This window comes from Pelodiscus sinensis, chromosome 21 (genome assembly GCF_052426305.1).
Source record: "Pelodiscus sinensis isolate ZL-2025 chromosome 21, ASM5242630v1, whole genome shotgun sequence".
Lineage (NCBI taxonomy): Eukaryota > Metazoa > Chordata > Testudines > Trionychidae > Pelodiscus > Pelodiscus sinensis.
Window position 1 is genome coordinate 24665857 of NC_143072.1, and position 27897 is coordinate 24693753.

A 27897-nucleotide genomic window follows, 5' to 3' on the forward strand; every position below is an offset into this window, starting at 1 on the left:
AGCACAAACATTGTGCCCATTTTATGGTAATACACTCTACTTAGCACTAGCCATAAAGGAAGGGGGCATCCCCTTTAAGCTCACCAAAATTTGTATCTCAGTGTCAGAGATGAAAAATTGCCTTTGAGTTCAATACACCTTCCCCTCAATGCATACTGGTAAGACATGAGGTTTTCAATATTTTACAGCATGTATCAAACTATTTTATTGCCACTCATGCAATAATTGCTGCCTGTTTTACATTCAGCGATGCAGGATAATATCAAAAAAATAAAACTTTTATTCTGTCTCATTACTAAATTATGAAATTCAGTGGAAAGCCAGAGGGCACAACTAAGCTGATTTTTCAATGACAGCCATTTAAATCATCTGCTGAAATCATAATTTAATATAGGAAGAAGAAACTCTTAATTTAAATCCTCAAGTTTAATCTTGATTTCCTTTTGTACTTTTTAGTTATTTTCCTAAAAAATGTTGATTGCATTTTTTCCAGTGTGAATCAACTTTGTTTCGAAATTTAAGCTAATTAATCTAAAAAGGATGTAAACCTAAATGAAAGGTTCTGAAATTATCTAAAGAAAAAGCTTCAATTGATCCAAAAAGAAAAACTTTTCAGTTTTGTTAGTTTGTGAGATTTCAACTTTGTATCCTGATTTGAGACGGGAAGAAAAACTCAAATAATCAAAAATATTAATGGGATGGGAAACCATTTCCCATACAGCTCCATCCGGAAACTCACTGCAAAATTTACCCATGAACATGCTTGCACCACATATTACCCTGATACCTTCCCATGGGAATTCTTTTTTTTTTCATGCTTGGAGATGATCAGTTAGTACAAATAGTGGAAAAGAAGCTAAAGCATACAAGAAATTACATGAGCCTTGGATTAGATTTTAAATAGTATCATCCTTTTAGAGGCATGTTTTTGAACCCATGATAACGGTTGCTTGAAGTTTTTCATGACTAGATACTGATTACTTACCGCACAGGGGTGACTGAGTTCTGGCTGAATATAATTTGCTTGCTAAGGAAACAGAAAAAACATATTTATATTATAGCTAGGGTCCCTAAAATGGGAGGAAATATTAGGATAGTTTTTAGATTCAATTGAACAGTTCATAGGACAGAAAAAGGGGAGGAATATGAAAAGAAGTTATCTAGTAGGGTCTTCTGATTGGTGCAGTATCACAATGCAGAGTGCACCTGTCAAAATATGTCTCACAAGGAAAGACTTAGAGTTATTATATTATTTAAGCACATAAGAACATAAGAATGGCTGTACTCGCTCAGACCAAAGGTCCATCTAGCCTAGTAGCCTGTCCGTTGACAGTGGCCAGCACCAGGTGTCCCAGAGAGGGTGGACCGAAGTCAATGATCAAGCGATTTGTCTCCTGCCATCCTTCTCCTGTCTCTGACAAACAGAGGCCAGGGACGCCATTTCTATACCAAGGACAGGGTAGGCCCATTGCTCAATGAGGAGGGAGAAACGATAACAAGAAACGTGGAAATGGCAGAGGTGCTTAATGACGTCTTTGTTTCGGTTTTTGTCAAGAAGATGGATGGTGATGGGATGCTTAAAACAGAGAATGCTAGTGGAAATGGGATAGGCTTAGAAGTTAAAATAAAAGAACAAGTTAAAAATTACTTAGAAAAGTCAGATGTCTGCAAGTCACCAGGGCCTGATGGAATGTCTAGAATCCTCAAGGAGCTGACAGAGGAGGGCTATGAGCCTTTAGCTATCATCTTTGAAAAATCATGGCAGTAGGGAGAGTTTCCAGAAGACTGGAAAAGGCAACTATTGTGCCCATCTATACAAAAGGAAATAAAAACAACCCAGGAAACTATAGACCATTTGGTTTAACTTCTGTGCCAGGGAAGATAATGGAGCAAGTAATTAAGGAATCCATCTGGAAGATAAGGTGATAGCCAGCATGGATTTGTAAAGAATAAATAATCTCAAACCAATCTGATAGCTTTCTTTGGTAGGATAACAAGTCTTGTGGATAAGGGAGAAACAGTGGATGTGGTATACCTAGGCTTTAGTAAGGCATTTGATACAGTCTTGCATGACCTTCTCAATAAACTAGGGAAATACAATCTAGATGGGGCTACTATAAGGTGGGTGCATAACTGGCTGGATAACCGTTCTCATAGTAACAGTTTGCAGTAACAGTTGGGACGTTACATTTTAAATATGCAGTAGGAGATCATTTAAATTTAAATGAAGCCGCGATTATTTTAATCGCGGCTTCATTTCCCTCTGCCGATCTGTCTAATCTACATGCCTCCGTTGACGGAGGCATGTAGTCTAGACACACCCTTTTACTCTTCTTTTCTCTTGCATATCATAACATGTTAGAACAGCTAATTATAAACTTGACTATAACTCTGACACAAATGTAGAGCCCTGCACAAATACAAAATTTATATCCAGTGACATGGATACCTGTGGACATAAATCAGTAGGGCTCAACAATTAGAGCAATCTACTCGCCCATGGCGAATAGATTTTAGCCGGGTGCGGCCGCACACCGCGGTCGGTGCATGTGCAGAGCAGTCGGTGCATGCGCAGTGCAGTCTGCACATGCGCAGCATCCCAAACAGCGTGGCTGGCGAGCAGGGCTCACCGCCGCTTGTCAAGCCCTGTAAATCAGTATCCACAGATCTGCAGGGCTCTCCCAGGAATGACGGGGGCCAAAGCAGCAGCTTGTCAGGTCGTCACTCCCAGGAGCCAGCGCCCTGCACTGGTAACTCCTCTGGCAGGGCTATGCCATCCCCAGCCCTGCCCACGGGGCACCTGCCCACAGGGACAGCTGCCACTGAGCCTGTTGCCACCCCAATAGCCATACTGCAGAAGCTAGACGTGCAGAACTCTATGCAGATATGGATTTAGATCCACAGATGTAAATTTTGTATTACACAGAACTGTACAAACCGTATCCTCCGCTCTTTCATCCTATACTGGCATAGTGCATGTTCGCTTTTGGTGACTGTTTGTGTGTCAGGTAGGGATGCAATGCAATAACTGTTTAAATAATTAACCAATAAGCATGAGCTTAATTAGTTACCAGTCACACACCACTTCCTGGCACTGCTCCCAGGGAGCTGGCTGCCACCCCACTCTGTTTGGGCTGCTCCCCCTGAGACAGAACCATCTTCAGGAGCGGGGCTAGAAGGTGGGAGTTGGTACCTGCCAGGAGCTAACTTAAAAGCCGGCTTCGTGAGCACCGGCTCCGGAGGTGCCCGCTGCCACCCCACGCTGCAGGCTCTGCAGTATAGCGCCCCTGCTCCCAGGGAGCCAGGCAGGCGGCAGGCTCTGCAGTATAGCGCCCCTGCTCCCAGGGAGCCAGGCAGGCGGCAGGCTCTGCAGTATAGCGCTCCTGCTCCCAGGGAGCCAGGCAGGCTGCAGGCTCTGCAGTATAGCGCTCCTGCTCCCAGGGAGCCAGGCAGGCTGCAGGCTCTGCAGTATAGCGCCCCTGCTCCCAGGGAGCCAGGCAGGCGGCAGGCTCTGCAGTATAGCGCTCCTGCTCCCAGGGAGCCAGGCAGGCGGCAGGCTCTGCAGTATAGCGCCCCTGCTCCCAGGGAGCCAGGCAGGCGGCAGGCTCTGCAGTATAGCGCCCCTGCTCCCAGGGAGCCAGGCAGGCGGCAGGCTCTGCAGTATAGCGCCCCTGCTCTCAGGGAGCCAGGCAGGCGGCAGGCTCTGCAGTATAGCGCCCCTGCTCCCAGGGAGCCAGGCAGGCGGCAGGCTCTGCAGTATAGCGCCCCTGCTCCCAGGGAGCCAGGCAGGCGGCAGGCTCTGCAGTATAGCGCTCCTGCTCCCAGGGAGCCAGGCAGGCTGCAGGCTCTGCAGTATAGCGCCCCTGCTCCCAGGGAGCCAGGCAGGCGGCAGGCTCTGCAGTATAGCGCCCCTGCTCCCAGGGAGCCAGGCAGGCTGCAGGCTCTGCAGTATAGCGCTCCTGCTCCCAGGGAGCCAGGCAGGCTGCAGGCTCTGCAGTATAGCGCCCCTGCTCCCAGGGAGCCAGGCAGGCGGCAGGCTCTGCAGTATAGCGCCCCTGCTCTCAGGGAGCCAGGCAGGCGGCAGGCTCTGCAGTATAGCGCCCCTGCTCCCAGGGAGCCAGGCAGGCGGCAGGCTCTGCAGTATAGCGCTCCTGCTCCCAGGGAGCCAGGCAGGCGGCAGGCTCTGCAGTATAGCGCCCCTGCTCTCAGGGAGCCAGGCAGGCGGCAGGCTCTGCAGTATAGCGCCCCTGCTCCCAGGGAGCCAGGCAGGCGGCAGGCTCTGCAGTATAGCGCCCCTGCTCCCAGGGAGCCAGGCAGGCGGCAGGCTCTGCAGTATAGCGCCCCTGCTCCCAGGGAGCCAGGCAGGCGGCAGGCTCTGCAGTATAGCGCCCCTGCTCCCAGGGAGCCAGGCAGGAGGCAGGCTCTGCAGTATAGCGCCCCTGCTCCCAGGGAGCCAGGCAGGCTGCAGGCTCTGCAGTATAGCGCCCCTGCTCCCAGGGAGCCAGGCAGGCGGCAGGCTCTGCAGTATAGCGCCCCTGCTCCCAGGGAGCCAGGCAGGCTGCAGGCTCTGCAGTATAGCGCCCCTGCTCCCAGGGAGCCAGGCAGGCGGCAGGCTCTGCAGTATAGCGCTCCTGCTCCCAGGGAGCCAGGCAGGCGGCAGGCTCTGCAGTATAGCGCTCCTGCTCCCAGGGAGCCAGGCAGGCGGCAGGCTCTGCAGTATAGCGCCCCTGCTCCCAGGGAGCCAGGCAGGCGGCAGGCTCTGCAGTATAGCGCTCCTGCTCCCAGGGAGCCAGGCAGGCGGCAGGCTCTGCAGTATAGCGCCCCTGCTCCCAGGGAGCCAGGCAGGCGGCAGGCTCTGCAGTATAGCGCCCCTGCTCCCAGGGAGCCAGGCAGGCGGCAGGCTCTGCAGTATAGCGCCCCTGCTCCCAGGGAGCCAGGCAGGCTGCAGGCTCTGCAGTATAGCGCCCCTGCTCCCAGGGAGCCAGGCAGGCGGCAGGCTCTGCAGTATAGCGCCCCTGCTCCCAGGGAGCCAGGCAGGCGGCAGGCTCTGCAGTATAGCGCTCCTGCTCCCAGGGAGCCAGGCAGGCGGCAGGCTCTGCAGTATAGCGCCCCTGCTCCCAGGGAGCCAGGCAGGCTGCAGGCTCTGCAGTATAAAACTTACACTACGGAGTCCGCGGCATGTCACCACTAAGATTTTCAGCAGTTACACGGTTACTCAATTAATTGCTTTTTCACATCCCTTGTCTCAGGGAACTGATAATAAATTCTAGCCAATAACCAAACCAACACAGTGATTGCTGCCAGAGAATCATAGAACCATAGATCTGGAAGAGACCTCAGACGGTCAAGTCCAGCCCCCTGCTCTAGGCAGGACCAATCCCAACTAAATCAACCCGGCCAGGGCTTTGTCAAACCGAGACTTAAACACCTCTAGGGATGGAGACTCCACTACTTCCCTAGGGAACCCATTCCAGTGCTTCACCACCCTCCTAGTGAAATAGTTTTTCTAATATCCAACCTGGACCTCTCCCACCACAACTTGAGACCATTGTTCTGCCATCCGTCACTACTGAGAACAGCCTCTCTCCAGCCTCTTTGGACCCTCCCTTCAGGAAGTTTCAGGCTGCTCTCAAATCCCCCCTCACTCCTGCAGACTAAACAGAGCGCCGTTCTGGTGTGGTAACAATGAAGCTAAAACCTCCTCATCAATAAAACTCGTATTTCTCTAGCAGAGCTACGGACTGTTGATGACTGAGCCTGAGCTCACTGCAGCCTGAGTAGCTGCGTCAGTCGGGGTGACCCTGCCTACCCCACACAAGCCCCAGGGGCGGACGGCTGCTCTAGGACATTCCTTCCAGCGGCTGAGGATCCCAAGCGTGCGCGTGGATGTGGTGCTGGGGAGCGAGGCGTGAAATCCAACAGGGCGCCTCCAGGGCTAGGCCAGGGGTCGGCATCGCCTCAAGCAGCACGTGAGCCAATTTTCACTGGCCCGCGCCGAGGGCTCAGCCCCGCCCCCTGTCCCTTGTGCAGTGGGGCGCCTCTGCTGGCACTGGAGCCCTCCCTCTGCCCCAGTAGCAGGTTTGCTGCAGCGGGAGGAGGCCGCGCTGGGGCTGAGACTCCTCAGAGGCACGAACCCGCCACAAGCCACCGCGGCAGCCACAGCCAGGCCCCCAAAAGTGCCTCTGACCAGGTTAGCTTGCGTCTCGGCTGCCTCTGGAGGGACTCCTGTCCCCGAGCCCCACCTCAGAGGGGCTGCGCCCCCACCCCACCCTGGCCCAGGCTTGCCTCCCCTTCCCCCGCTGGACCTGGGTGTCGCCTGCAGGCAGCCACTGCCTGGCCGGGGTCGCAGCGTCGCTGGGCTGAAGGGGCCCAGACTGTGAAGCCCTGGCTTATGCCTTGCCTCCCTTGCACGGTGCCTGTGAGGGGCCGGGGCCCCCTCACCCTCCTGCCCCTGTCTGGACCCGCGCACCTGGTGCACAACTGGCGCTGGTGCTTCTGCCTTACAGTGCGCCCTTTGCAAGGGGGCTCCCTTCCTGTGGGGGTTTCAGAAAAATGCAGGGCAGTGGGAACCCCAAACTCTGGGAGTGTCGCGCCGGGCACCCCAGTACGTGCCCCGAGAAGCACTGGCCCCTGAAGGAGATTCGGCAGCATCCCAGCTCTAGCTCTGACTTTCCCCTGTCAGAGTCTCTAAGTTCCACCTTCCGCTGCTCTCATGCAAAGCGCCTCAGCACCTGAGATCTCTGAGCACTTCGCTGTGCTTTCTCTCGGACCATGTGGCCGTAAGGGCAGCCCTGGACCTTGTGGCCATGGCCGTGGCTGCAAGGGGGTGCAAAGCCAGGTAAGCATCCCCCCATGCCCAAACCCCCACACTCAATTCCCTCACTCACCCCCCTTATCCCGACAAGACCTCACACCCCCAGCTTGCTCTGACACCCTCACTTGCTCCTGCACCCTCTGCTCCCAGCCTGCTTCTGCACCCTACCTCCCAACCTCTCCCTCTTCTGCACACCACCTCCCTCCCAGATCCTGCACCCCATCCCTATCCCACTTGATGGCAGCCCTGTCTTGCACACTGAACTCCTCATTTTCGTCCTCACACCAGAGCCTAAGGCTGTGGTCACCAACCAGTTGATCACGATCGACTGGTCAATCGCACGGTCTCGACCAATTGATTGCGAGGCATTCCAGGCACCTCATTTCCCCCCACCCCCCAGAAGTCCCCCTACCTACCTCGAGTGACAGTGGAGCTGCCCATGGGGTGGACGGAAGTTCTGCAGCTGCATGTCACTTCCGGGGGTTCCGGAAATGCACTGGCTGCTTCCTTGCTCCAGGTCTGTGGCATGCTGGGAACTTAGCGGGTGAGTCCCAAGAGGCGTGCGCTGGGACGTCCCTTCTCTGTGGGGAGGGGGGGTTGGAGGAGGGTTTTTTGGGTTTTTTTGCAGCTCACTTGTGTGGCTCCAACTGACTTTTCTGTGGGTCAGTGCCCCCCTGACTCAAAACAGGTCCCCGCCCTTCTCATAAAGACAATGCAGAAATTTTCTGTGTTTGACACAGTATTTTATTTAAAAATGAAGCCTGGCTGACAAACCCCCAATTGGGGCCAAGCCCCCATCTGGTCACAGCATGACAACATTCCTGCACCCACCTTTGTCCTAGATCTGAACCTCTCATACACTGGAACCCCCTGCCCTGAGCCCCTCACATACCCCAAACCAAATTCCTGAACCCTCACATCCACAAGCCTGTGGCTTGCTTAGTACCTCAACCCTCCATCTGACCCCAACACTGCCAGGCCTGGAGCTCCCTCCCCAAGCCAGCATCCCCTTCTCCACCTCCTCCTGCATCCGGATTTCCTCTCAGAGCTTGCACCTCTCACTCCTTCCCACACCCAAATCCCTCATTCCCATCCCAGAGCCTCACATCCTGTCTCAACCCAGCAAGGGTACGGCTGGACTGCAGGAATTTTTCAGGATTCCAGAGATATCCCAGAAAAACTCTTCTGAATCCAGGGATGCGTTCGTTTGTTCTTCCACTTTTTTTAATGGAAGAGCAAACAGGCTCTTTTGGTCACCCCTACGTTCCTCTTTCCACGAGGAATAAGGGGGCTTCCAAAAGAAGGGGTTTTCTCACATTGGTTCCAGTCTAGACAGGCCAAATGTTGGAAAAACCTCTTCCTACAGAAGAATTGGGGAAAAAAGCAGCAGTATAAGGGTTGGGGATAGCAAGTGATGGAGAGGAGGAGAATAGAGAGGGCGGGGCTTCAAGGAAGGGGCGGGGCAGTAGATCTTGGCTTGTTCTATCATTTAAAAAGTGATCTTGGGTGTAAAAAGGTTGGAGACCACTTGTCTAAGGGGTCCATAAAATCCACTAACTCTGGCACCTCAGAAAAGTAAATCTGGCCTATGGGAAAGCCTAAAACTCAGTCTTCTCTATCCCTTCCCCTCGCTCTGTGGGGCTGGAGCACCATAGCAGTGAGGTGTCTCAGTTGGGGGCCACATCAGTGAGGGTTGGGTTTTTTTTGGAGGAATTTTTTTGCTTCTCACTCATGTGGTCCTCAACTGATTTTTCTGTGCGTCAGTGACCCCCCGACCAAAAAAAGATTCCCAACCCCTGCCATAAATAAAGAAAACATCGGAACCTTTTGTGTCAGATGTAATACTTTACTTTATTTAAAATGAAGTTTGATAAACTAACATGAGAAAGTTAAAACATTTAATCTGTTTAATAATTTAAATTAAACCATTCTCCCTAGCTGCAGCTGGTTCAGAAAATATGGTCACTGTATGCAGCCTGCCCCTGCCCCCTAGCCCTCTCCTCTGGCGCACAGATCCACAAATAAGTTCAATCTTGGCATGCCACTTCTGAAAGGTTGCCGATCCCTCGTCTAGGCCATTTGTAGTTTTTCCACTGGGAGATGAGGAAAACTCCGTGTGGGCAAAAATACTTACTTTATTTCCTGCTTTTAACCAGCCTGTGTGAAGTACCGTAGAAAATTCAAAGGAGCCTTCAGATGTTGATCTGGAAGTAAATAGCTAACGAATCACAGAGACTTAATGACCAATTTTTGGCAGACATGTTGGAAATAACCATGGAAACATGGCCTTAACCCAACACACTGTTCACTCAGCATGTTTAAGTCATTACAAGTCATTACATACAGTAACGTCCTCTGTCCTTTAGCCACAATGCCCTGTTCACATAAAGGACTCCGAATCCATGGTCTGTGAATACAGGCAATACACTTAAAAACAATTATACTTAGCCACCTTCTTAAGAACAAAATACAACAATAAAAATCTACGCCGACTTCGGAAGTGAATCCTTCCTTTCCTCAGAGGCTTCAGGCTCACAATCGCGTTCCAAAATGGGTTTTAACTTGGCGTCTTCTGGCTGTTTCTGTGCCACTTCTCGCCTGCTCCCATCTCTCAAAAGTGGAACCAAGGTCTTCCAGTTTTTCCCTGAAACTTTTCAGAAAAGTGGCTGTTATTGTTTTTCTCCTATAGAAACAGACTAGAACATTCCTGGTTGCCAACACAGAAGGAAGCTGGTGTAAACTTAATAGAATAAATTCTCTACTTCTGCTTTTTGGCTACGTCTATACTGGCATGATTTTCCGTAAATGCTTTTAATGGAAAAGTTTTCCATTAAAAGCATTTTCGGAAAAGCGCGTCTAGATTGGCCACAGACGCTTTTCTGCAAAAAAGCCCCGATCACCATTTTCGCGATCGGGGCTTTTTTGCGGAAAATAGTACTGTGCTGTCTACACTGGCCTTTTTGCCTGAACGGGAGCAGCATAGTATTTCCGGAAAAGCACTGACAATCTTACATGAGATCGTTAGTGCTTTTCCGGAAATTCAAGCGGCCAGTGTAGACAGCTGACAAGTTTTTCCGCAAAAGCAGATAATTTTGTGGAAAAACTTGCCAGTCTAGACACAGCCTATGAGTTTTATTTTTCTGTTAGTTTCCCATTCTTTTAAGCTGACAAGTATGCCCACTGATGTATGAGTTGGGTTTTTCTGCACTGGCTAGTGGGCTACTATGTTGGGGGGTCGGGGCCCTCTAAGGGCAACTCCCATGGTATTCTGCTGCCATCACCAAGAAGTGCCTCTCCTTACACACCATCCAAACATCCAGAGTGAGGAATCTGAGGGAGCTAGCATGTTCCAAGGAATCAAAGTGGACAATGAATAAGGGGCTAGTTCATTTTAATTCTTTTGCTCACTGTATTCATTCTGCGACTGTCCATGTAGCTTTTGAAGTCTCCCTGAGAAATGTATAAATTGCACTACCTCGATAACCCAAATGTATAATCTAATATCTGACTATGGGTAGAACCAGCGTGTCCACATGCCTGGATTCCTCACCTCTGCTAGACTTAAAAGAAAAACTCAAGTTTCGCTTCAAGCCCGTGCTGTACCCAGGCTCCTCGTTGATTATGCCCAGGTTAGTGTTCCACGTGGACCAGTTCACCTCATCGACTCTGGAGAGAGAACAACAAGAGGGATTTCAGCTTGAAAAGGGGATCTCATCTATTCTGCAGAAAGGGATCTAGAGTCTCAAGGCACTCATGGTATCACTTGCTTACTCAACCAGTTCTCTGTGGGGACAAGTCCCACGTAGAACCGTAAGTACTAGTCCTGAAGTACTCAAAGTTCACAGCAATGACCCTGGAATTTTTGTGCAGTAAAGTATTGCAGAATGCTGCTGGCCTAATCTTCCTGACGGATTAAAGCTCCCTGTGGGTTAATGCTCTATATTAAGGTCCTTAATATCCCAAATACAATTCTCCATCTACTGGATATTTGCAAAAGGTCACTCTCAGCGTGATGGAGAGCGGCAATTTCACACAGCGAATTCAGTACTGTTTCCTGAGCAGGCACCCTCCCGGCTCAAAGTCATCTCATGTGATGCAGAGAAACAGCGAAGGATCCCCCCAGTTACACACTGTCCTTGAGTCCCAGGGCAAAGGGGGTGGCCGTGAGCTTGGGAATCCATGAGTATGCAGATCCACTGGCCAAGGAAGAGTTCAGACTCTCACCAGCTCGCAGTTCTGCCAACACTTCATGGTTTGCCAAGGGAATGTCATAGACATTCCCGCTGCACAAGTCAGATACTCATCCTCTACGCTCAGGCAGGATTCTCCTCACTGAGAAATTTGCATCATGAGGGCCCAAGAAGTAAAGCAACGTGGAAAGGAAAAGCTCAGCTGCAATATATCTGCTCATGAATAACTGAGCTATGAGTTTTCTCGAGTCTGACAGCAATGATAGATGCTATAGACACCACTCCTTACCCATCCTGGCTAATAGCCATTAATGGACTTAACCTCCATGAATTTATCTAGTTCTCTTTTAAACCCTGTTATAGTCCTAGCCTTCACAACCTCCTCAGGCAAGGAGTTCCACAGGTTGACTGTGCGCTGTGTGAAGAACTTCCTTTTATTTGTTTTAAACCTGCTGCCCATTAATTTCATTTGGTGACCCCTAGTTCTTATATTATGGAAACAAATAAATAACTTTTCCTTATTCATTTTCTCCAAACCACTCATGATTTTATAGACCTCTATAATATCCCCCTTAGTCTCTTCTTTTCCAAGCTGAAAAGTGCTAGTCTTCAGTATTAAACAGGACACAATGCTGCTAGTATAATATAGAAGTTCTCCTTGGCGTTGTGGCATCGCAGACCCAGCAGCCTGGACCCAGTCTGCTGTGAATCCGACTAAGAACCCGTTTCACCCAGGCCACTGAACTGCCATCACTTAGTGCAATTTTTGGTCACCCAGTTTCAGAGCCCCACATCCAATTACCAGGCCTGTCAAGATGTATCTACTGAAGCTAAAACCAGGTTACCTGAAACACCATCTATAGTCATCCTTGTCATCAGGTGTGGTTCCCACTAAGACTCGCTTCCCAGATCGGAATGAGCTTATCATGCAGTTCAGGTAGCTATTTTCGATATTCAAGATGGTAATGGCTCGCTACCAATTGAAAAAAGCAAGGGGAATGGGGAACAGCTGTGTTTAACTCTATTTATACAGAAGGCAATTCCTATCTTTATAAAACAAAAATCCCCAAAGGTTCACCTGCATTCCCAGCGTAGGACAATGATCACACCACCCACAAGATACACAATTTCTCTACAAGTTTGCTTTTTAAAATGATGGACGATTACTGCTATGCAGTTAAACTACAGGGTTTCTTTTCTTACACAAAAGCTGACATGGCAGTGCCTGCAAGCCTGGCAGAAGGCATTTGCTTTCTTCCAATGCAGAATGTCTTTTCAGAGTCTGATCATGGCTTTCCATTGTCAAGAGCCTAAACACCTTGGCTATGTCTAGACTGGCCAGTTTTTCCAGAAAATCAGTCGCTTTTCCGGAAAAACTTGCCAGCTGTCTACACTGGCCACTTGAATTACCACAAAAGCACTGACTTCCTACTATAAGAAATCAGTGCTTCTTGCGGAAATACTATGCTGCTCCCGTTCGGGCAAAAGTCCCTTTTGCGCAAAACTTTTGTGCAAAAGGGCCAGTGTAGACAGCTCAGATTTGTTTTGCGCAAAAAAGCCCCAATCGCGAAAATGGCGATCGCGGCTTTTTTGCGCAAAAGCGCGTCAAGATTGGCCACGGACGCTTTTCCGCAAAAAGTGCTTTTGCGAAAAAGCGTCCGTGCCAATCTAGACGCTCTTTTCCGAAAATGCTTTTAATGGAAAACGTTTCCGTTAAAAGCATTTCCGGAAAATCATGCCAGTCTAGACGTAGCCCTCCTGATTTTGAGCCTGTTATTGTCTGATGATAAAAATATTTTCTTAAACTGCAAACATCTGTGAACTATTTGGTGCCTATTGAGAACATCTACTTAAACAGCGCATCATACACTAAATGAGGAAAGGGGCCAAGGACAGTCCTAAAGGCTTGTACTCATGCACAAGGAATCAGGAGATACAAAGCCATGAAGATCTGCAAGTTTAGAAACATGCCAGTCCCTCCTGATTCCCCTCACAGCTCTTCTCCCCTAAGTTCTCTTTCCATTTCCAAAAAGAAGACCAGAATTCTGGGTGATCGACAAACCTGGAGCTTCCAGATGCTCTTGCTCTCTTGTGCGATCTTGTTCACAGTTTCCCCCATCAGCGCAATCAGCATGTTGAGCAGCAGAATGTAGGTGAGGATGACATAGAGGACCAACAAGATGACGAAGACAGACTTGAACCTGTAGTTTTCAGTGAACTCTAGATCTCCCATGCCGATGGTGAACTTGAACAGCTCCAGGCAGGTGTAATACAGATTATTGTACGACAAGCAGCCACGCTTCACCTGGCTTCCTCGGGAGCAGGGAGAAGTCTCATTTTCTTGTCCCTCATTGTCATCTTCAATCAGAGTCACCACAGCTGTTGCAAATGTACACAAGAAAAAAATACTCAGAGACCATGCTCATTTTGCAAACACTGAGAAACTTGCCAAAAGGAATCTGATTAGATATAATATCGTGATGGCCACTAACTGCAGGCAGAGTTGTGGGAAGTCAGGAATGCTGAAAAATCAGTCTCCAAGATTCTGAAGTTGGGCACTGAACATGGAGAGATCCAAAATCAGAGGTTCCTTGAAAATGTAGTATCCTAGGGTATGTCTACACTACCCCGCTAGTTCGAACTAGCGCGCGGCTACACGGGGCTCGAACTAGGTAGTTCGGACTAGGATTCCTATTCCTATTCCGAACTACCGGTACACCTCGTGCTAGTTCAAACTAGCGGGGTAGTGTAGACATACCCCTAGTTTCTCCATCTGTAAAATGGGAACAATGCTGCTTGGGCAGCCACTTTGAGATCTATGGGTAAAAAGCCCCACATAAATGCTAAGTTGTATTTTTTGTGCACTAGAGATTCTGTTCCGGGACATGATGTAGATTTCTTAGGTTTTTAGTTGATAAAGGGAATTCTAAATTAACTGAAAAGGTGATTTTTGCTAAACGTGATTCTCTAAGAAAGAAACAGGAATAAATAACCCCCGGGGTGTTATTACCTGTGGAAAATCCAAAGAGAAATACTAGGTAGACAAACATGAAGCGACATAAATCCCTCAGGATCATCTGAAACAGAACATTTCATAAGAATGTAACACAAGCTACACCCAAGAGTGGTGGAAAGTCCAGGTCTGGCTCCAGGAAGGCACCCTACAGTGTGAATTCAGTGCCCTTGTCTTACGCCATGACCAAGTTTCCTTGTCAATATAGGCGACCAAACCCTTAGCATTATTCCTAAAGCCTCTTTCATCCATATGTAATCTATCTCATGCCAAATATATCACATGCCAACCTTTCATGTGAACCAAGTTAAGACAATGTGGCTTTGTGTCCCCCTCTATGGGCTGGTTGGTCAGACCACATGAAGAGGTCTGATTTCATTGCAGAGAAGGTCTGAAAATAATGGAGGAGAGGAGAGTTATGGGCATGCGCCTTTTCAAACTCCCTGGGAGCAGTGAGGTAGATTATCCCCCAAGTTGAAAATAAATCGGCTTTCCCTGGTTTAAACCATGGGGTGAGCCAGTGGTGGCACCTCTCAGGCCTGGGCAAATTCAGCAGAGCTTGCAGCTGCTCCCTAGACTGACCTTCTCAATCATGACAGAGTAAATTCCCATCTGCTGGAAGCCTCGGGTGTAGTACAGCATGTTAGCCCAGCCCAGTGCCAAGGAAAACACCATGAATGCCACGTAGAGCTCCTGGCCACAGAAGTACAGCACCGCCGAAGTCAGCAGGAACAGGGAGTGGACAAAGCTGAAAGACAAGTGTGGGCCAAGCATAGGGTGCAGATCCTCCCAGGCAGGCAAGAAAGGAGGGAAGACATATGCAGTGGCATCAGCTCATAAGAACCCAGGTAGACATGTTTTCCTAGGCCAGCCTCCATCCCTTGAGAGACTCCTTCCCTTTCCTCCGCACTTCTCTTCTCCACCCCACTCCGTTCCTTTCCCTTTAACTCCCAAGCGTCCCACACTCCCGTTTTGCCAACCCGCTGCTGTTTTACTGCCTTGCAGAGGGTCAGCAGGACCAGCCACAACTCCCTGTGCCGTCCTCGAGGGGGCTGTCTCTGGCACGCCTCTGACCACTGAACTGCCAGCCTTTCAGGGCACCGCACTGCAGAGCAGCCTTCTAACTGGAGAGGGCAGAAGGCTCCAGCAGCATAAGGCTGAAGGTGCCACTGGGGACAGGAGAGGGCCTGTGCACAGAGCATCGGGCTGTAAGTCGGGAGTCCTGGAGCTATTCCTGGGACCAGACAGTTAACCTCTCAGCACTCACTTTCTCCACCCGGTGATAACCTGGAGTCTCCCTTTCCCCCCATGCAAAGTGCCAGGAGAACTAGGGATGGAAAGCCCTGTGCTCACTATGCTTATTGCAAAGCCTGGACATGTGATGCCTGGCTTGAGACCATGAGTCCCGTAGCTTCCTAAAAGCCCCATTCAAACACAGAGCAAGAAGTTGCTGAGAAGCTTACAAAAGAACCTCACTGTAACTGTCAGCTAGCAGAGTCTTTAAGGACGGCCGCCTCTGCAGGAAATATTGGATCTGCAAAAAAGGGAGACGAAAGGCCAGTTTCAGGTCCCAAGGACATTTCTGCTGTGCAGCTGCCAAGGGGACCCTTTAACTCCCAAGCGTCCCACACTCCCGTTTTGCCAACCCGCTGCTGTTTTACTGCCTTGCAGGGGGTCAGCAGGACCAGCCACAACTCCCTGTGCCGTCCTCGAGGGGGCTGTCTCTGGCACGCCTCTGACCACTGAACTGCCAGCCTTTCAGGGCACCGCACTGCAGAGCAGCCTTCTAACTGGAGAGGGCAGAGGGCTTCAGCAGCATAAGGCTGACGGTGCCACTGGGGACAGGAGAGTATCTAAGTCCTGGCTGTTATCTCGGTCAAACGGTTTGAAAATGCTGCCGCTGCTGCCACCGCTGCCCCTAAGTGCCGGGGAGGTCTGCTGAGTCGGGTCCAAGCTGGAAAACAGCTCAGCCCAAGTTAGTCCACAAGGACCTCTTAATGCAACATGCAGTCCAGGAAGCACAGGCCTTAATTCCGGTTATCCCCTCAGGGCAGGGCTAGATTGGATCTTGTGGCTTGTGCCGGAGACAGCAGCCCACTCACTCACTCACTGAGCAACTGTGCTCACATTGTACTTGCGGTGCGTCCTTTACGCTGGCCACAATACAGTTGCTGTTTGTCTCCAACCTGGAACTGAAGAGCTCTTAAGTTCTTAATGGTGCAGGCCCTGGCTATATTCAGCACCCCCTTGAGCCTGGTCTTGGCTGGTATCCATGCTCAGGCACATGTAGACTTTGTAGGGACTTTCCTCTCATACAGTAGGATGACAGGCAACTGCGCTTTAGCTTTGTAGCTCAATAGAAATGTGATAAATCCCGGCTGTGCCATTAAAAACTAGCTCTAGCTTTCAAGTGAGAGACAGACTCTAAGAGCAACTAGCCCAAACCAGGGGAATGACGCCTATTTTTGGCTCCCACTCATCCACGGGGCTTGAAGGAGAAATTTCAAAGCTCTTACCCCTCTGCAAAAGAAATAGACACCTCCCAGCACACTCAGGATCTCTCCGATGACTCGGAAATACTCCCCGGTTGTGTATTCAAATCTGAAGGGAGGCTGCAGAACATAGGAGCAAAGGGTCAGCTCAGCTGGAGATGGAAAACAACTTGTCTCCCAATGTTCCCTCTAATCTTCTCCGTCCGTGTGCAGAATACATGTTTTATGTGCATGGAGGCGTGTGCGAATGTGCACCACCAGTAGCAACCAAAGACCTAGCTATGGGCGCTCTGCTAATCAGCTGGAAAGCGTGTGAATCTCTCCTGGGAAATTGCACAAGGGCCTGGCTTACAGAGAACACTGCTATCTGCTGAGCAGCTAAAGGTGCTCAGCTTCCCCTAGGATTGGTCCCTAAAAACACAGCTTTCTCCATTCTCCAAGGAGGGGACTGGAGGAGCAATCTCTCCCCTGCGCTTATTGTCCCCATCACTCGGGACAGAGGGAAGAATTCTGTAGAGTCTGAAACAAAATACAGGACTATGTAGCACTTTAAAGACTAACAAGATGGTTTATTAGATGATGAGCTTCCGTGGGCCAGACCCACTTCCTCAGCTCAAATAGTGGAAGAAAATTGTCACAACCATATATACCAAAGGATACAATTAAAAAATGTATTAATTGTATCCTTTGGTATATATGGTTGTGACAATTTTCTTCCACTATCTGATCTGAGGAAGTGGGTCTGGCCCACGGAAGCTCATCATCTAATGAACCATCTTGTTAGTCTTTAAAGTGCTGCCTAGTCCTGTTTTTTGTTTCAGCTACACCAGACTAACACGGCTACATTTCTATCACTATTCTGTAGAGTCTAGCATTGTGAACATGGCAAGCAGGCCTGGGAATTCATACCCGGGGTGGTCGCACCGATGCGCATGACCAGGAAAGTACCTTTTTATCTTTCTCCACTGGTCTGAAGTAGGCGGCCAGGGTGAGTATGACAATGTGCATGGTATAAACAAAGAAGTTGAAATAAAACAGGCGTTTGACAAATCGGTCCCACTTGTCCTGCAGCAGCCTGTTCAGGGGCTCCACCAGCAGCATCTCATGGCGATTCTGCAAAGGTGGGGAGAGAGAGAAGGAAGCCAGTACACACATATGCTGAGATCGCACCTGCCAAGGGTGAAATGTCATCACCCCCAACAAACAGAGTCTCCAGTTCTCAGCAGGCAGGGAAGTGTCATTATCCCTACAGCCAAGGGATCTGTCCAGAGCTGCCCAGAGACGCAGGAACAGAGCTGTGCACAGAAGCCAGGAGGCCTGTCACCCAGGGCCCTGCCCCAAGGAGTGCAGGGAAAGACATACAGCACAGACACGCAGTGTGGCATGACTGTGGAACACGTTTACTTGTCTGAGCGAGCGTTCCAATGAATTGTACTATTGGCTTCAAGCCAATGGGGAGAATTTGCAATAGAAAGTCCTGGGGTCAGCTTCCAAAGTCAGGTGGCAAAAGAAGCATCAGTAAATATACCCATGCCAAGAACTAAATCACTGCTCTGTACCATGGCGCAAGGGAGAGATACACTGCACACATCACAGCTCACCACTGAACCCAAAATCAACGTGTAGAGGAGGTTTCTTACTCACTGGTGTTTTGCTGCTATATGCGATGATCTCAAGCACTGAGTTTCTCTCACAGGTGTCGATGGAGGACAGGTCATAAAGAGATGAGTGGACGGGGCCATAGGCCCATTCAGTGAACTTTCTCGACAGATGCCTACACTCAGGCTCTTTGATCTCTCGTCTAAGGATGTAGGCGAAAATCTAATAAAAAAAGAAGGACACATGATCAACGTTTCAGCTGTGGTAGATTTTTTGTTGCTCAATGACATAGGAGGCCTGATTCTTCCCTGGCTTAACTTCACAGAACTCAAGCCATTAGGATACTATATAGCTCACAGCTTGCAATATCCACCAGCCAGTGATCATGCTGGGTTCTGGGGAACAGGGTAATACAAATGTAGCAAACAGGCCAATGCAGCAACACAAAAGTGCCTCTCCAGTTAAGATTTGTGGCTGTCTTTGGCCTCTCAACACCTCTTTCATACCCCTTTGAGGCCACTGTCCTGGTGAAGGGGAAATGTTTCGGAGTTGGCCATGACAGCCAGTCAAAAATGTGCTACCTAGTCCACCCGAGAGAGCAGCCAGAGCACTTCTACTGTTTCCATCTAGGCTGACAGATGTGACATGGAACTGCAGGATTCTCTTGGGATACATAACCTAGACGATGCCAAAGAAGCTTTGCTTTTCCATCTCCAGGGTTAAGTCCTATACAATTTTCCACCCTCTTGGTCCGCTAAGCCCAGGCAGCAAATAATGACATGTTCCCTATGTAAATGTTTAACTATAGTGTGTGTTATTTGAAATGGTAACAGTATGTGTACACCTACCCCTATCTTCCCTTTCTTTGCAGCCAGGGTTAAAGGAGTCAATCCCTTCTTGTTAGTGATCTCTTCCAGCTTCAGCATTGGGTTAATTTTGGCACCAAGTATCAAAATGTTGTTGTACATCTTGGTTACAAATTTGGTGTTATCTTTGGTGTTATCTGCAATCTCTACCAAGGCGTGCAGAGCTATATTGCCCATGGAGTCCTGGGCAGCTATATTGGCTGGATGATACGGATTCTCCAGGAGGAATTTCACAATGGCTAGCTGGTTGGTGCAGGCAGCCAAGGAAAGCGGGAGTTCACCTAATGGCAAGCAACATGAACCACTGGTCAGAAAACTCACCGTATGTACAAAAGTCACCTTTATGAGCTTAAAGGGGAAGGAAAATGTAAAGTCCACACCTCCCACCATGCCTGGATAGGGGAGAGCAGTTCTCCATCAAATACTGTGCCAAATCCTAGTCTCACTGTAAAAAAATATATTTTCCGATGGGATTAAGCACCTGGCTCTGACACCAGGGAGGCAGGATAAGGGATGCCCTCAAGGTAGAGCAGTAGGGTGGGTTCTGCTGTGGACTAGGGGCTAGGGCAACCACCTAGGGCACGCAGGGTAGCAGGTTCAAATGCTGCACCTGTCACATGGGTGAGTTTCATCCCTTAGTCAACATGTTCATACCTTGCTGATCAATACACTGAGGTTATGTGGGCCCAACATATAGAGAGTTGAAAAAACCCAGAATTATCAGATTAGAAATGCACGTAGACTGGGACCTATGCATTTTGATTAAAAGGACTGAATGTGCCAGGAGAGTTTCCCCAGAAAGAGAATTCTCGTGCTGGGATCTCACACACTAAGTTTTAGGCAGGGACAATTTTTTAAGACTGGATTATAGCATCCCCAGCCCATTGAAAATAGATTATTACAGAAATATCAAGTGCAGCACTAGAAGCTGCCTCTAATAAAGATACAAACGCATAAAAAAATACACATGTAATTCAAAAGGCAAAGGTGGTTTGTTTGTTTGTTTGTTTGTTTGTTTGTTTTCGAAAAACCAAATGCTGCAATGCTGACATACCCTGTATGCACCATGAATTTACAGAGAAGCAGTTAAGATATTTTCTGTCCTATTCTCTACCCCTTTTCTAATGACTCCCAACATTCTGTTTGCTTTTTTAACTGCACATTGCGTGGACATTTTCAGAGCCGCGCTGACTCCTAGATCTCTTTCTTGAGTGATAACAGCCAACTTGAACAGCTCACACTTGAAACATGTCTCTTGGTAAGTTGACCAGTGAATGAAATCAAGCATCATGCTCCTCGTTTTCCCTACCAAAATAAAAGCCAGGCTTCCCTTTGATTTTCCGGAAGAACTCCCCGTGGGCTCGTGCATGAACATCTGCTCCATTTTGAACCAAGAGCTTCACCAAGTACATATTCCTCCTCTCGATGGCAATGTGGAGAGCAGTCTGACCTAGGGAAACACTCATCAGCCCGTGGAACTCTCAGGTCACATAACACCGAGAAACAGCTGTTGGACACTACTGGTGCCTTCTTCTGAGGCTAATGCAGTGGTGAAAAGGGACACATTGAACAGCCCTGGAGACAGCAATGTTCTATTCGTTAATGGAGGCAAATGCAGGCTTCGTTGCTCCCCCGCCAATGTACCCCCAACCCTATCCCACCAAAATGCCTCTAGAGGGGTAAGAGCATTATACCACATTGACCAAGCATGTCACTGGCATAAATGGCAGGTGTGAGCCAGGTATTTCAAGAACACGAGCACCCACTACAAGTCAGGCTCTCTAGCAGTTTGTGGTTCTGCTTTCCCAGAATCAGAGCTTCAGTTTTGGTCAGATATAGAGGAACATCTGAGAGCTCAGATAGTCTCATGTAGCCTATTCATAACCTTTCTGTACAGGCTTAGGCTTAAGCAAAGCCAGACATTCTCCCAGCTGCCTTACCCTTGTAGTAGTTGTCGGTATATTCTGCATTAATTAACTCTTTCAGATTGCCTGTTTTCTCCGCAATTTCCAGAAGCAGGGGAATGGTGTCATTCTTCCCATCATGCAGATTCAGCATGGCTTTCAATAAGCAGGTTTTCCCAGTTTCTGGCTCTGTAACACAAAGAGTTACAGCTGTAAAACGAGGCATAACATACCTGCTCTCAGACACACTGACATGCAGTCATCACAAGGGATCTGGGATCTTCTGATTGGATGGAAGAACCCAGGGACGTTCAAAGTGTCACAAACATTCTTTCACACTTTTCTGACACTTTCACTAGCTTCACAGAGAACTGCCCAGTCTATGGGAAGATACTCCATGAGCCAGAGCCCTTTCCAACGTCTTAATGTGTATTTAAGTTACTACCATGCTGATCTTTTAATCTCGGCATCACAGCTGGAAGAGGGAGACGGTATTTGGATGCATCAGACACTACCAGGTACCTTTGAATTCATTGTCTGTGAGATGCTTCAGGGTCTCATGGAGATAGATCAGCAGGTCATCCAAATCACTTGTGTCACCTTGGGCTACAGCATCAAAGATCCTTCTGCGATCGTAGAATTTGAAAGCTTTTTCTGAGCAGCTTGCAATGGAATTGGTAGATAGGAGCCTGACGAGGATAAATTTAGTTACTGAAATGAAAGGATTAAGCAAGCCTCTTAAAAGCAATCAGACGATTATACTTCCATTACTGGCTTTCAGTGGCATGCGCATTAGTGAATAGTACATATATGGAACTGTTCAGTTTGTAAAATCATAAAGGCCCAGACAAGCAAATCCAATGAAGCAACTATGTCTCTAACACCTGGATCATGCCCCGGGAGCCAAGAATGCCTGGGTTTTAATCTCAGCTTTGCCCTGAATACCCTCCTGTTGACTTCCTCTGGAGATTAGATTGTATTCAGAGATACCGCTCCAGGATGGGAAATAGTCATTAAATGTACTATAGTATTTGGGGTACTTCCCATTCAGCATAGGAAATCCTGAAATGTATGCTGTAAAATCAAACGCCGTGGTGCAAGGAGTGAATACTGGGAGTTTGCAGCCCCAAACCACATCATAACATGCATAGCTCTACCAAATTCATGGTTCACTTCAGTCAGTTTCATGGTCTTAGGACTTTAAAAATTGCAAGTTTCATGATTTCAGCTACTTAAATGTGAAATGTCAGTGTTTTGTAAATTGTCATTTGGGTCTCCCCTAAATAGGAGATGTGGGGGGATTGCAAGATTATTGCGGTGGGGCCCTCAATCAGCAGCCCCCACTCTCCAGCCGCCCAGCTCTGAAGGCAGCACAGATGTGAGGATGGCAATACTGTGATCCCCTTAAAATAACCTTGTGACCCCTACAATCCCTGTAGGGTTAGGAACCCCAATTTGGGAAACTCTGGTTTCCCTAGTGAAATCAGTATAACGTGAAAGTACACAAGAGACCAGATTTCAGGGGGAGACACAAAAGTTCACAGTCTGTGACACATTTTTCACGGCCATGAATTTGGTAATGCCCTAAGAATATGGATCCACTATATCAGGAACTTACTTGGCAAATTGACTGTGTAATTTTGCCCTTTCCACATTGATATTAAACTTGATGACGGGAGCAGACATCAGTTCCATCTGGTACAAGGAGTCCATTGGCGCCATGTTCTTATCGCTGTCCCCCATCCCAAAGCGGCCTCGTCTCGCGAAGATGTTGCTTTTGGGCAGCTGCTGGACCTTCATGCTCTGGATGCTATGAAGACTGTCAGGGGTTCCCAGAATGGAATCCTCGCCATCTGTGTGCTCATCCATGACTTCAGAGTCCTCCACATCCGAACTGCCAAGTTTCTTCATCTTTCCCAGGATGGAGGACATGGCCAGCGGGCTGCAGGGAACCCAGTGCCGTTAATACTGCCACCTAATAAACAGTGAGGGTGTAGTCTGGCTTCCCTTACAGCTCTGTACCAGTAACGGGTTTGGTTTTTTAAGTGAAGGCATCCTGTATCAGTAGGGTGCATAGAACAACCATTTTGGCTTTCTACTCACTGCTCCTCCTGGCCAGTGGACCTCATCCCTGAACTGGAGCAACCAACTTTGGATTAAGGGAGGAATTCAGCCTGACTGCTGAGAATGCCAAGAAGAGGCCCATGGGTGCCAGCTGTGGTCACGGTTCCTGTGAGACAGTCACTTCCTCGCTAGGGCTCGGGCTGTCTCTTTTCTATTCTCATCACCTCCAACTCATTTCGCATGAGCCCACCACAACAGCTGTCAGATGGTCCATTGCTCAACTAACTCCACCCTGCTCTGGTGAATCGCTGACTTAGTATTCTGTTTCACAGACACACCGAGCCTCTCTTGGCTCGCAATGCTCTGACTCTCAGTAAAAGCATCCGATTCGCATCATCCAGGGTAAGGTTTGAAGGAAAATCAACAACAGGGATTCTCCCCCACTCGCCAGTACGTGGCTGACAGTGGGAAATAATATGGCAGACTCTCAGAGTGTTACAAAGCTAGGAGCAAATCAAAACACACACATGCCTGGAGGGAAAGAAAGCATGGCCAGATGTTGGGTACCTACGCTGCAGGGCAGGAATAGGAAACAAAGGTACCTGGAGCTCTTATAAAGCTTATAGAAAGATACAGACTGCTACACGGGCACACTGATCTGGTAAGGTCCTGGTGTCCTGTCTTGGGACGAGGCAGTATCTCAAATGAAAACTTCACTAAAAAGCAGCATCTTGTAGAGTGAAGAGAAATTTTCCTCTTCACACTTGCAGCAATCGACTGATGCCTCGAAGCATGAAGTTTCACTATCTGTGTCATTTTTTATTTTTTTCCATGAAACTTTTTTTCACTATTTTACCACAAACATGAAGAGAAGAAATGTACCATGAAGGATCTTGTCTTCATCAACCATGGAGCCATTCGTGGCAAACAGGTTTCTCCCCACCCAGTGAAACACTCAACTGTTTAGAACATGATCCTTAGCGCACGCTAGCTTGTCCTTTAGCATTGTGTTAGGCAGGCAGCTTGGTTTTCCCCAGGGATCTTACCTGGTCACTCAAATAATTCCTGACGTGAGGGAAAGAGTCTCAGTATGTGGAATCAGTACACAACAACATTCCTTCTGATATGATCCGGCCAAGAGGCAGCAACAATGATTAATAAATCAACAAGCCTAACTATGAAATGGAAAATTATTCTTACACAGGATCGCGTGTGCAAACTACATCACCTCAGATCATCATAGAACCCTGGCAAGGAGAAAACAACTCACAACTCTTTGCACCTGAATAACTAAAGTTCAAAGTAAGTTTCTCTCTCTGTTTGGAAACAACAAGGCAAACTCTGTTCTCAGACCATGATAAATCAAGAGTCGCTTGTTTATGTGAAAGGAGTTGCACCGGTCAGTAATGGCTTGCTAACTACAAAAGTAGCTTCTCCTCTCTTGGAATTCACACCTCCAGATCAGCTACTAGAAGTGGGCCTCATCCTCCTTGATTGGATCCACCTCGTCATCTCCAGCCTGATTCTGGCCTGCATATTTATACCTGTCTCTGGAAATTTCCACTACATGCATCTGACGAAGTGGGTCTTTGCCCACGAAAACTTATGCTCCAACACTTTGGTTAGTCTATAAGGTGCCACAGGATTCCTCGCTGCTATCCCACACAAAGCTCTCTCGTTCTACCGTTGCCCATCTGATGAGAGTCAGGGGACATAAGGGTAGGGAGTAAGTTGTGTTAGTGCAAGAGAAGTATCAATCCAGAGAAGCAGGACTAAGTAAGGAGCCAACAGCAGGGAAAGCGGATGAGAAAGGGATGGCAAGGGGAGGTGTGCTAAAGAAATGAATGAAACCAGTGTTTGTAGGGTCTGAGGCGGAGAGGGATTTGGAGGACAGGACTGTTCAGAAGATGCTGAGTTCTTGTGGACGGGCCTGTTAAGAGCACATAACTAGATGGGTAGTAGTTCATCTTTTGTGGATAGAGGTTAAGGCCATTACTCCAAAGGTTGATCTATTAGCCAGTGGACTGAGCCTCGACAAATGTTTCTGTGCATGAGGACTGCTCAGCAATATAGGAGCAATAGACATTCAGCTAACGTGGGAAATTACCACTTACTGACTTCCATGGAGTCACAGTGGTGTCTAACTGATATAATGGAGCTAACAGACTGGAGAACTGGTTCCAGTAAAGATAGCCACTGGACAGGCGAATCTTGGAAGCCCAGCACTTTGATCTTGTTTGATTTACAATGACAACAAATGCACTAAAATGAAGTGGTGTTGTAGTCGGGTTGGTTCCAGGATGTTAGAGAGACAAGGTAGATGAGGTAATATCTTTTATAGGTACAATAAAATACACTGCCTTGTCCATCTTGCCATGCTGAAGTCACGATATTTCTACATTTGTTTTCTTATTAAAGTGTTTCAAACAGCCAAGTATACATGCAGTATGATCAAGAGGAAAAGAGGCAAATACCGACACATCAAGGAGAATGTGACATGCGGGTAGGAACTGCTGCTGCTATCATGGTTAGATGTAAAACACTCTGGAGGATCAATAGTAAAGAAAGAAATTCACTGTACCCCTCTAGACAGATTTGAGAATGTGCGGAATGTTTTTGCAGGAAACATTTCCTGAAATCCCAGATTCTCTGGAAAATATAATGCTTCAAAAATAAGGTTTTTATGAAACCCTGCAATAAAATGTGCCCTGAGCTATAAAAACATTCCTATGCTGAGTATTATTATATAGACAAATAATATCTCACCAATAATCTCAAATGTGCTTCAGGTCTATTTTATTCCTTTCGAATATATTAGGGTGGAGAGTTAGCAAAACCATAAAATAATATCGGGTATTTTCAGTTCAGTAGGATTCATTAACCGCTCAACATCTCTTTGAATTTTCAATAACTATACCCACTATGTTTCTAAGTAGTCTTAAAATATTCATAAATGTACATTTACAGCATCAACAATAAAACAAAATAGACATCATAATACCATAATTTAACACTGGGCTGCATTTTTGCTTAAATTTCCAGTTCTGTGGATCCCCTCACAAAAATAAATTGAAATAAATAGAACATAAAATTTCCTAATACTTTAACATTATTCTGCAAATAAGGAGAATAATGCAATACATTACTTTTCATTTACAGTTTGGTATTAAAATACTTAACAAGTATTTCAGGGAACATTTTCTAAATGGGTTTAAAGAATGAAAAAAGACTGGCAAACAAAATAATCATGAGGCTATGGGGAGTTTTTTTGTTTGTTTGTTAAGAAGGGGGGAAAATGTCCCCTTTAAGCAAATATATATCTGGCACAAAATGCCAGACTGAATCTTGGAGTCCTTTGTGTCTCCACAGAATAGATCCAATAAGGCAGCAGCACAATGGCCTTTCACTCATCTCCTTGCCAATATGCCAGTTTTATTCAATCCAAAGGCTTTAGTTTTAAAAAACACTTGGTAGAAACCTCAATAATGACAGGAAAGCTACACAGCCTCATACATGTCTGAATTTGCAAGATGTAAACATATTCCAGAAGAGACTTCAACATTCACTGGATATTTTTTCTTTAAATTTCTCATGTGCTATCTATATAAAATGTACCTAACTTGGGCTCTTCTAATCCAATTAATATCAAGATTCAATCCTATACAACAAAAAACAATACTGATTATAACAGCCTCCAACTGAACCACATCTTCTTATAAATACCATGGAATAGTTTACAAACAATGGACAAGCATGCTGTTCAAATATACGTGCAAGACTTACAAAAGTTCCAAAAAATGCCACTTTCTGCAAAATAACCCAGTCTCAGTAAGTACTCTCTGATCTACAGGAGTTTTTTCCTCTATAAACTTCAGGAGTCTACTCTTCTTAGGTGATTTGTTTGGAGTAACAACACAGTTCTCTGCTCCAATTTGTCTGCAGGATTGTTCTACACTCTGATGGTTTTGTAAGTCAGAGGCTGTGCACTAGAAGAACACGGACTTGACTAATATAATAATTAAGAACTATACTAGAAGCAGAAGTAGCAATAGCAGCTATTCCCGAGAGTGTATCAAAGCTCTTTACAAGAATTCCAGTATTTTTTTCAAATTACATTTAGCAATGAACACTCCTTTTCAGATTTCCTCTTCACAAATACATTCAGCCTGGGAAAATCAGTTCCTTTTGTGGTTCAGCTGCACACATCACTTAATGTGAAAGTTTGTAGAATATCTGTAACTCTTATGGGATCGTTCATCTTTCTGGTGGTTGCTAGTGTCATTATAATGTGGATATACATGCTATCAAAGGAAGAGTTTGATTTTAAACAGAGTTGATGAAAGCTGATAACCAATAAATAGAGCCCTGCAAACCCACAGATATTCACTTTATGTCCACAGGTATCCACACCCTTGGATATGGCTGCCTCTATCCGCGGCTCATTTTTGTGGATACAATTTTTTTAAAAATGTAGCCGCACAGAGTTCTACCAATTAAAAAAAAATTCAAACACCATCTTATTAATCTGTTTTCACACCACATTTAACTGAAATAATACTTGTTTATTTTAATCAGCTGTGAAATATCGAGTACAGCTTTAATATTTGAAGTGTTTCTGTACCTATGTCAAGCTGGTTTATTAGTCTGTCCTTCAGCCTAAGATATCTACATCAAGGAATGGGCTAGAAAGACAAAGCATTTCTAAAAGATGTGCTTTACCCCTGCCAGAAGCTTTGAACTTGGGTGAAATATCTGGCCTGCATTCTGCAGTTCATGCTAGATGATCACAATGGCCCTCTATGGCCTGAGCACGTATGAAAAGGCATGCTGCAATAGTCACAGCAAATTGTAACGACATTCACAGCCTATGATGTTTTATCCAAAGCAAATTAAATGCCTGTTTACATATGTGACGGGGCAGGCCAGCCCCGCACGGAACAAGGGGAAGAAGAGCA

At 47.4% G+C, this 27897-nt stretch overlaps 1 protein-coding gene across 1 annotated transcript; it reads right to left on the reverse strand.

Moving 5' to 3' along the window:
- Window positions 1-8566: 8566 nt before the first annotated feature.
- On the reverse strand, window positions 8567-27895 carry LOC102445716 (transient receptor potential cation channel subfamily V member 1). Its single transcript, XM_075904634.2, has 15 exons — window positions 22497-27895; window positions 21401-21567; window positions 20915-21067; window positions 20284-20424; window positions 18957-19255; window positions 18154-18330; window positions 17458-17622; window positions 16534-16629; window positions 15481-15551; window positions 14600-14765; window positions 14015-14081; window positions 13067-13383; window positions 11850-11977; window positions 10365-10480; window positions 8567-9464 (listed from the first exon to the last, which is right to left on the reverse strand). The coding sequence occupies exons 1-15, from the start codon at window positions 22808-22810 to the stop codon at window positions 9298-9300; spliced, it is 2544 nt and encodes an 847-aa protein (XP_075760749.1). The 5' UTR covers window positions 22811-27895; the 3' UTR covers window positions 8567-9297.
- Between the last annotated feature and the right edge of the window lie 2 nt (window positions 27896-27897).